Here is an 8,995-nt window from a genome sequence, read left to right as displayed (position 1 = left end):
CAGACAGACAGACGCCACTCGTTTCAGTCACCAGATACAATGCAAAGTCCAAAGTCTATGTTGAGGATAAAAGGGCAAAATATTCAACCTGGCTGCGCAATAAAAGGTAATCATAAAAAAAAAAAACTTTCAAAACACACACTGTTGTGAAATGACCTGCTGTCAGCAGTATGCTACCAAACCCATCCCGCTACCTGGACTGTGGCTAATCACTCACCCTGTGATATCTGGTCCAAGATCCACAACAAAGTCCTCCTGGAAGTCCTCCAGCACACTCTTCCCTATCCAGGCCTGAGGGAGCCAGAACAGCACCAGAGCAGCAGTGTTAATAGCTACCACAGCTACCCACTGTGAAACTGGCACTGTCTCAACGCTATTTGGCAATCTTTAAACATTATATGTTTATAAGGGTCAATTCGGATAACCAAGGTGTAAGGAGGCAAATCAGAGGATAATAAAAGGACTACAAAAGAGGGTTAGTTTCGCAAGGGCCTGGTTTCAGACAGACCTGCACCAGCGGGTCCAGAGTGCAGGTCAGCACCAGGTTAGCCAGTTCATCATAGTACAGAGCTGCAGCCTCGGGGGAACTCTCGCTGCACGAGCGCACCAACTCCAGAAGGGCCGTTACCTACAGTGGTAGGGATAACACACACACACACACATACACACACCAGAGACACACACACCCATACACCAGAGACACACACACACCAGAGACACACACACACCAGAGACACACACACACACCCACACACACCCATACACCAGACACACACCCATACACCAGAGACACACCCATACACACACACTCTTCATAAGTAACTAATTATTATTAGTTACAGCACCAGAAGTGACATCTGTATTTGTTCTGCAGTGATCCAGTCAGTACCCCTCACCTGTCTGTAGGTCTCCTTAGGCAACGTGCTGCCTTGAGAATCCTGCACTTTGAGCCTGGACGCGCCCATGCTGCCCACCACCATCACAGCACCAATAATTCCAATGCGCTTGTACTTGGGCACCGTGCTGGAGAGCTGCTTACGGATCACTATGTGTATGTCGTCCTGAGGAGAGGCCAGAGAATTCTTAAAAAGCCTTTATTGGCACAATTCCACACAGAGACACACGAGCACCAAGACAATAGATCAAACACATGACTCAGCACTAGCCCCCAGCTGTATGCTTCTCTATGGGAGGTTTATACAGGGTGTGCTAGCATCCTTTCAAGGAGATGTCAGGCCCCAAACTTCCTGCATCAGGTGGAGGGACGTGGCGCCCGTCCTGGGGTTAGTGGCGCCAGTCAGCTGCTGATCACCAACCAGCTGGCTCTCTCAGGTTACCAACAGCAGCTCTGGTGAGGCCACCCCGCAAGCTAGCAGATTGGTAAAAGTCTGATCTGTATGAAAGTGTTGTGAAAGACTGGCAGATGTTGATGATTGGCAGATGCCCCTTGTTTTTGCCAGGTCTGTCTTTTTGCCAGGTCAGTCTTTTGCCATGCCCTTAGACCTGGTAGAACGGAGTAAGCATCGTAAAAGTCCACCTCTCATCCACCTAGCGGAGGTAGGAAGCTCACCTACAGAGACCTTGTTCCTCCATGAGGCTGCAGCTACCTTTCCCATGACCCACCAGTCAGCCCAGCCTCAGACACACACTTGAACCGGCTTTCCAAAACGGCATTCCACCACCACTACAACTCCTCAAACCTCACTAAACATCTCTGAGCCCTGTAATAATAACCAGAAATGTGTCGGGGGGGGGGGGGGGGGGGGGGCATAAAATAAAAAGACAGCAAGGACAAATGGGATTGAATGGATGCCTGGATGCCCTGGTCCTCACCTGGATGTGAGCCCCCTGCTGCTGCTGTCCGAAGGCCAGGGCACTGAGCAGGTAGAAGAGCCGGCGGATCTGCTGGGGAGTCAGGTTGTCCATGTAGTCCAGGATGCCCTGCAACACAGCAGCGTTTAAACCAACCCCACTGAGGACAGCTCTCAATGTACAGGCTATTACGATATCGCAGGTCACCAACACGACCCACGCCACACTCGGGCGTAAGAAATAGATGGCGTGTCCGTTTACGTGCTTAAATTTGCTTCTTCCGATAAAAACATAAATGAAATAAAAATAATAATGTACTCTGGCCATATCTCTTGGGACACTCTCCTCACCTTGACAAAGACAGCGTAGAGGGCCGTCTCAGAGGGTTTGTCTGTCACCAGGCCACACAGCAGCTCCAGAGCCACGTCCACCTCCCCACCCACACCACTACACACGTGGGTCACCAGAGAGCCCACCACCTCCTACAGCGCAGAGGACAACACACAACCGTGAGAGAGATACCACTGAAACCAACACACAAACATGCTTAGATGTGCATACACACACCACAAACATTATTATTCAAAAAGATATTCTACACAATACTTGACTACAAAAACAGTTTAGTTTCAGCCCTCTGCTATATCATAGGCCTACTGTACATGAAATCACTACAATCATGTGATTTGTCAGCCAGACTCAATGTCACATGGCGATATTGATTCTCAAAATATGGAAAGGATGATCTCTGTCTGTCTCTCTCTCTTCCACGCACACACACTCTGTTATAAAATGACACCCACCCACACACAGACACACACACAACCCACCTGTTGGCAGTAGGAGTCAAAGGCAGTGAATGAGTGTCTGTACATGTGTCCACCGAAGGGAACCACACAGGGGTCTGGGGAGCGCAGCAGGCTCTGAGCCAGGGTCAGGATGGAGGGGAAGTATGCCCGCATGACCTAGAAATACACACACACACACACAATCAACAAATTATACAAACAGTAACCACATTCACATGTATGATTGCATATCATACTATGAACCATATTGACATTGTCATGCACGTCCATATGATATTGTCATAATGTCTGCCTCTCTCTCCCTTAGGTGTCAGGAGAAGGGCTGTCATCTCACCTGTGCATAGCCCCTGAAGGTCTTCTGCAGCAGAGCCTCCAGGATCTGTCCTCCTCTCACTTTCACCTTCAGGACCCTCTCGGCCCCTCGCCGGCTGTGGTTGGCGTTGGTGGAGTGGAGGATGAAGAGCACCAGCAGGTCTACGACCTGACACACCCCAGCAGCACACAGACAACACAGGGAGATATATTAGTGTAGCAGAGGTGATTTGGAAGCACGCTCTCATGATGAGGTAGCCCAGCCTGAGACATATGAACTTGGGGCTTTTGGACGACTGGTCCACGTGGGAGACCCGGGTTCGAATCCCGCTCCGTCACACATGAGCATATTCACTCACAGACAGAATCTCCTTGTGAAATTAGAAATACAGAAAAAAAAGAAGGTTTACCTTGTGGTCCTCTGCCGTGTCAACACTCTCTATGACCTGCAGAGAGACATGGGGAGAGTCAAATTGGGGGGAAAATACAGTGGTTGTTATCGTATTGTACTATAGAACTCTCCGTCCTGTCCTCCCTACCTTGAGCCAGGCCTCAGATATGGTCTTCTGGAAGCGCACGGCTGACTTGATGACATCCAACACCAAGGCTACACTGTCCTGGCTGCTGCTGTTGCCTGCTGTGGTGCCAGAGGACCTGGGTTCCCAAAAAGAGATCAAAATAAGCTGGAGACCAGTGGCCTTGCCTTGAGGAATCATTAGAGCAGTGATACTCATTGCTAGTCCCGGAGAGCCGCAGTGGGTCCATATATTTGTTCCAGCCTCGTGCCATCACTGCTGAGTTGGGACAAAAGCCTGCAGCACTATCTGCTGCCTCTCTGGGACCAGGAGTGAGGATCACTGCATTAAGAGATGCAGCACTTGATATCACCAGCTGCACGGACAGACCGTGTTGGGAGTGGCTCACCCTGTGGCTCCCTTGTTCTTAATGTGGCTCTGAGAAGCCTGCAGCACGGGCGGGAGAACACACAGCTCCAGCTCCAGCTTTTTACGCAGGTCCCACAGCACCTGGCCACAAAGAGAACACCCAGCACCACTCAGTGACAGCCAAATAACATCTCACCATTCATGGTGGTCTGTAACAAGAAACTTCCAAGATCCCAAAACTTTCCAATCAGCTTTAGTATGGTGGTAATATGTTCTGTAGCACATCAACGGGACTCTGTATTCTCAAAAGTCAAATGGTGTAAGTACCTACATACTTTCTTTCATTGTGAATAACTTGCCCAGTATGCTATCTGGATCTATGTAGCTATGTGCTGATGGTCCATTTTAAAAGTTTCACTTGACACACAGTACAGTACTACTTCACCTTAGTATTATCAAAAAAGTACATGACAAGACAAAAGCAGTGCTGACACAATATGGGTTGTCTCTGACCTCATAGGCGTCTGAGGTAGAGATAGAGTGAAGGATGAACTTCACCACCACAGGCAAGTCCTCCAGCTGTACGGCAGATAGGGTGGCCATGACAGCTCCGCGCACCTGAAACAACAGGGACATCAGGACAAAGCCAGTGGGGGGCCCCCCTTCTGACCAGAGGCCTCCCGCTCTAAAGGCAGGTGGAGGCCAAAAGGCTATTTGATCTATTACTAGTGGTTATCAGAGCCTCATAATCAGGATAATTACAGAGAGGTAATCATTAATATCATGACCATTAAAAGGACAGGTTCTGTCATGAGTAAAGGACACCTTCAGTCAGTGAACCCTGTGAATATATAAATGATTGAACAGATTACTAAGACTGTGCAAACTGTAATTCTACCCTTATTGGCACAACAACAAAAACTCCTGATAGGCGAATGTGTGTGTGTGTGTGTGTGTGTGTGTGTGTGTGTGTGTGTGTGTGTGTGTGTGTGTGTGTGTGTGTGTGTGTGTAGGGGGGCTACCTCAGATAGCAGAGACGAACTCAGGTTCAAGCTAGAGAGAGCATCCAGGATGGGCACAGTAAGCTGGGTGTTTTGCTGGAGCAAGGAGCTACAGCAGTGTGAGAGAATGAGAGAGTGAAAACAGAGAAAGAGAGGGAAGACATGAGTTAAAACAGCTACTCCTCCGCTTACTCCTCACAGTCTCAGAGCTCCTCCTCATGAGATCACATATCACCACACTCATTAGAGTAGACTGTGTCTGACAGAATTCCACTCACTTGAGCTCCCTGGCAATGTCGCCGTGCTGGGAGTCCTCCAGTATCTCAGGCAGACTAGTAATGATGTCACGCTGAATCTCCATGGGTGCCACGGAAACCAGCTGCATCAGTTTATCTGCTAAGTCCTGTAATGACAGGGCACAGGGAGGTCAGGGGAGAAGTCAGAAGAGGCAAATGAATAAGCCCTGTCTGCTACGTAGTGAGAGCATACAGATTACATGAAGAGGGTGTGGATTAGGGAACACCCTCCAAAGATCTGTTGTCATAGACATGCGAGTACCTTGCTGTCCATGACTCTGTCTAACCACTTGAACTGGTTGACTATAACATGAGGAATATTGAGTCCATCCTCCGCAGCACTAGGGACAATAGGAAAATAAAGTTTAGAGCTACAATGAAATCTATCCAAAAACACTGACATAAAACACTATTTTCCGAAACAAAAAAAGTTCAAACAAAAACACTTACCCATCAAACATGAATTCAGGAAGTTTCTCAAACAAGGTGTTAATGACCAAAGTCTACAAATAGAAAAGAGAATGTGGATGTGAATAAGGGTTCCAATTCTAATCGCTCTCTTAAAGTTCACATCCAGTGGCCAAGGACAGACGCAGACAAACATACCACAGTTCAGTCACTACTAGCCTAGGTGCTTTTCCATAGAAGTCATACCTGCAGCATCTCAATCCCCAGCAGCATGCGTAGCAGACTCTCTTGAAATGAACTGACAGAGCTGGACCACAGACAGGAAACAATGGAGGTGTCATTCAATCATATCCTAATGACTTCATAGTTTCTCCTTCTAAATGACATTGTTTTTTGGAGGAATCAAAGAGACCCCACAGTGAGAGAGCCAGAGGTTGTCCTGCTCTTGGGGTTATTCATAGTTACCTGGAGTCCCCATCGGACAGCCGTGGGACACAGGGGAGGAGACAGTTTCTGAACCTCTCAGGGTCCTCAATATGAGACTCCAGTCCTGTGATGAACTCCTGGACAATCTGTTAGATAAAGTAATTACATTACACATTACTCTGTTAGAGAATTTGGCAATATAAATGTTTCAGTCTGGAAGCAGTCTTAATACATACACCAGGGTATCTGGGACTCTTTCGTAGTTGTTGCTGTAGCCTTTTTTGGAAAACCACTTGATCCACGGCTTGAGGAAAAAATAACAACAGAATTTTGCAATATCCATCACTGACCCATTTCGTAAACACCTCACATGTCTCTGAGCAACTATGGAGGGTGGTGGTGTCTCACTTACCAATCTCGTTGGATGTGCTGCCCTGTCTCAAGAGGATACCAGCCTCCCTCAGAAACTGTCCAAAAACAGAGTCATCGTTGGTGTCTCCCTGGACAGTGGACTTGGACTGACGACCAGTGGTCCTACTCTTCTTGGACTCTGAGGGAGAGGATAGGGACAGAACAGCATAGGGGATAGCCCTAACTATTAGGGAAGGGATGAAATGTTAATATTACATCTTGTGAAACATAGTTGATGGATATGTCTTACTTGACACGTCTGGTGGGGCAGCACTTTCGCCTTTATCCACAGAGGGGCGTCTCTTCTTGCGCATCATCTCTCAGTGACAGTCCGTCTTGGACCACACTGTAAGTGGTACGACACTGCAAACAGGCAAACTGCACAGCTGAAAATGATGACCTGAAAATAACACACGTTTCTAATGCCTGACACTAGCATGTTTGCGTTTACTTGACCATCAGTTCTCAGTTTAGAAGTGATATTCATGTTACTTATTGGCCAGAGGCAGTGTTGCATTTTGCTAGCTAGCTTTACACACTATCTATACTAGACCACACTTACTAGCTTGTCAGCGACTTACCTAAAACGTAAATTAGATTGCAAGGCTCTGTATTTCACAGATGCTTTGAGTTGGATTAACGGATCTCTGTTCGCTAAGTTTCTATGAGCCAAAAAGTTAATAAAAGTTCTGTCACTGTACTGTTAATTCTCAATGGCTGCTAGTATTCCCGCGCCAGTGTTTTTGCAATGCGTAGGGGATGTCTAAAAAATTCCAGACAGTGTCAGTGGCGATAGCGAAGACCTGGTTAAACTTAAACAACATAACGACGCTCATATTGGTCTCTCGGGAATTTCATATTATCTTGCCCTCGTCTCCTATTTTTCATACACACTGTTATACATACATTAGGCTGCACAATGCCACCACTAAATGTACAGAGTGCACTTCCAAGTGAGATTTTAACACAATTCGTTTTCTATGTATCTTTTTGACTGTCCCTAGCTAATTCTGAGAAAATCGGGACAAGGGTCGATAAGTGCCTCCCATTTCCTTATGCGCAACAGGTATAAATTCTCCAACACTGCCCCCAACATTGCAGTCTCTGTTTGGCTAGTGATAAAGCGACATCCACCGCGATAATAATGTCTGGAAAGAAGTTTTACGAAATGTCGGCGAAGCTGCTCACAGGAGAAATGTTTAATTTCTCCTCTCTTCAGGGTAAAGTGGTGCTTATCGAGAACGTCGCGTCTCTCTGAGGCACGACCACCAGGGATTACACCCAGATGAACGAGCTCCATGAGCGGTACGCCGCCAAGGGCCTTGTAGTTCTGGGAGTTCCCTGCAATCAATTCGGACATCAGGTAAGGAAATGATAATATTATCAAACAGCGTCATATTGTATCTGATTCTGCACACTGCTCTGGTCAGGCTACCCGGTCATTCATAATTCAGCCAAACTGGGCGTGTCGAGGCGCACATGGATTCATATACCATTACACCACTTAGGTCTGAAAATGTCAAACAAACTGAGATTTTGGCTATAATTTATTTGTTGTCACCCAGTTCACTCAGTATTACTGTGCATATGATTTTACAATAACATCCCCTCTGATCCGTCTATGCAGGAAAACTGTAAGAATGAAGAGATCCTCATGTCCTTGAAGTACGTCCGTCCTGGTAATGGCTTCGAGCCTAAATTCCAACTCCTTGAGAAGGTGGATGTGAACGGGAAAGATACAGACCCCCTGTTCGAGTTCCTGAAGGAGAAACTCCCATTCCCAAGTGATGAGTCCATGGCTCTCATGGGTGACCCCAAGTGCATCATCTGGAGTCCTGTCTGCAGGAACGACATCGCCTGGAATTTTGAGAAGTTTCTTATTGGGCCAGATGGAGTGCCATTCAAGCGATACAGCAGGAGATTCTTGACCAGCAATATTGAGGGAGACATCAAGAAGCTTCTCAACTTGACAAAATAAACCGTCCAAGTAGTCACACAGAGGTAGGCATGGGGAGTGGAAACCAATGGCAATTTAAGAACTGTGGTGGCCTTTCAACATTAATAAAAAAAATAAAAACTCAGAATATGTCCTGTATCACACAGGAGCAAATAACTGGACTTAATAACAGCTCACAATATAGCCTACTCTCTGCTCCTACAATGCTAAGCCTCTGTGTGACAATACCCATTAGCTTTTCAACACCAGCTGTGCTTTCCTGTGCTAAATGCCTCTGTGTTCTGAACTTTTATTAAATGAAGACATCCTTTGAAACCAAACCTTTTGTGAGAGGGATATCTGACGAAGTGTAAAAGTCTTTACCTAGCAGTTGCATTGTGCTCATGTCAAGCACTGTTGTGATGTTCGTACTTTTGGACTAATAAATGTTTTATAGTGAAGTCATGTCTATTTGTTGTTTTTACACACAAGGAAGGAGTGAGTAATGCTCATGTTGTAGCTGTGGCAACATGAGCTGCTGTACTATGTTGAAAGAGGAGGAGGAGGGGTTTCACAGAACAGTGTAAGGGGTAGTATCACCAGGAAGCACAAGTCATTCTGACAGGCAAAATTGTAGTCAAATTAAAAATGCTCATACAGTCATATTCAGATTATACTGTGACGAACGTATTCCCCTCCT

General features: G+C 46.6%; 2 protein-coding genes across 3 annotated transcripts in view; one reads left to right on the top strand and one right to left on the bottom strand.

Annotated features, from left to right (window-relative positions):
• Window positions 1-7,083, bottom strand: part of fancd2 (FA complementation group D2) — a 15,790-nt gene extending 8,707 nt beyond the window's left edge. For both annotated transcript variants that reach the window (XR_014554195.1, XM_083669001.1), the window contains exons 1-21: window positions 6,941-7,083; window positions 6,610-6,722; window positions 6,361-6,498; window positions 6,185-6,252; window positions 5,988-6,094; window positions 5,769-5,829; window positions 5,565-5,617; window positions 5,377-5,455; window positions 5,097-5,221; window positions 4,840-4,927; window positions 4,331-4,435; window positions 3,858-3,958; window positions 3,473-3,587; window positions 3,344-3,379; window positions 2,956-3,102; window positions 2,643-2,777; window positions 2,163-2,294; window positions 1,834-1,941; window positions 897-1,061; window positions 509-628; window positions 218-291 (exon numbers count right to left, since the gene is read on the bottom strand). Coding sequence is in view for 1 of the 2 variants with exons in the window: in XM_083669001.1 (XP_083525127.1) it covers window positions 218-291; window positions 509-628; window positions 897-1,061; window positions 1,834-1,941; window positions 2,163-2,294; window positions 2,643-2,777; window positions 2,956-3,102; window positions 3,344-3,379; window positions 3,473-3,587; window positions 3,858-3,958; window positions 4,331-4,435; window positions 4,840-4,927; window positions 5,097-5,221; window positions 5,377-5,455; window positions 5,565-5,617; window positions 5,769-5,829; window positions 5,988-6,094; window positions 6,185-6,252; window positions 6,361-6,498; window positions 6,610-6,676 (2,024 nt within the window). In the remaining variant the exon portion in view is untranslated. The remainder of the gene's footprint in view (window positions 1-217; window positions 292-508; window positions 629-896; window positions 1,062-1,833; window positions 1,942-2,162; window positions 2,295-2,642; window positions 2,778-2,955; window positions 3,103-3,343; window positions 3,380-3,472; window positions 3,588-3,857; window positions 3,959-4,330; window positions 4,436-4,839; window positions 4,928-5,096; window positions 5,222-5,376; window positions 5,456-5,564; window positions 5,618-5,768; window positions 5,830-5,987; window positions 6,095-6,184; window positions 6,253-6,360; window positions 6,499-6,609; window positions 6,723-6,940) is intronic.
• Window positions 7,084-7,449: 366 nt separating this feature from the next.
• gpx1b (glutathione peroxidase 1b) lies at window positions 7,450-8,756 on the top strand. Its single transcript, XM_083669022.1, has 2 exons — window positions 7,450-7,722; window positions 7,987-8,756. The coding sequence occupies exons 1-2, from the start codon at window positions 7,504-7,506 to the stop codon at window positions 8,335-8,337; spliced, it is 570 nt and encodes a 189-aa protein (XP_083525148.1). The 5' UTR covers window positions 7,450-7,503; the 3' UTR covers window positions 8,338-8,756.
• The last annotated feature ends 239 nt before the right edge of the window (window positions 8,757-8,995 follow it).

Source organism: Argentina silus, assembly GCF_951799395.1.
Source record: "Argentina silus genome assembly, chromosome: 4".
Classification (NCBI taxonomy): domain Eukaryota; kingdom Metazoa; phylum Chordata; class Actinopteri; order Argentiniformes; family Argentinidae; genus Argentina; species Argentina silus.
This window is presented reverse-complemented; position numbering and strand designations above follow the sequence as displayed.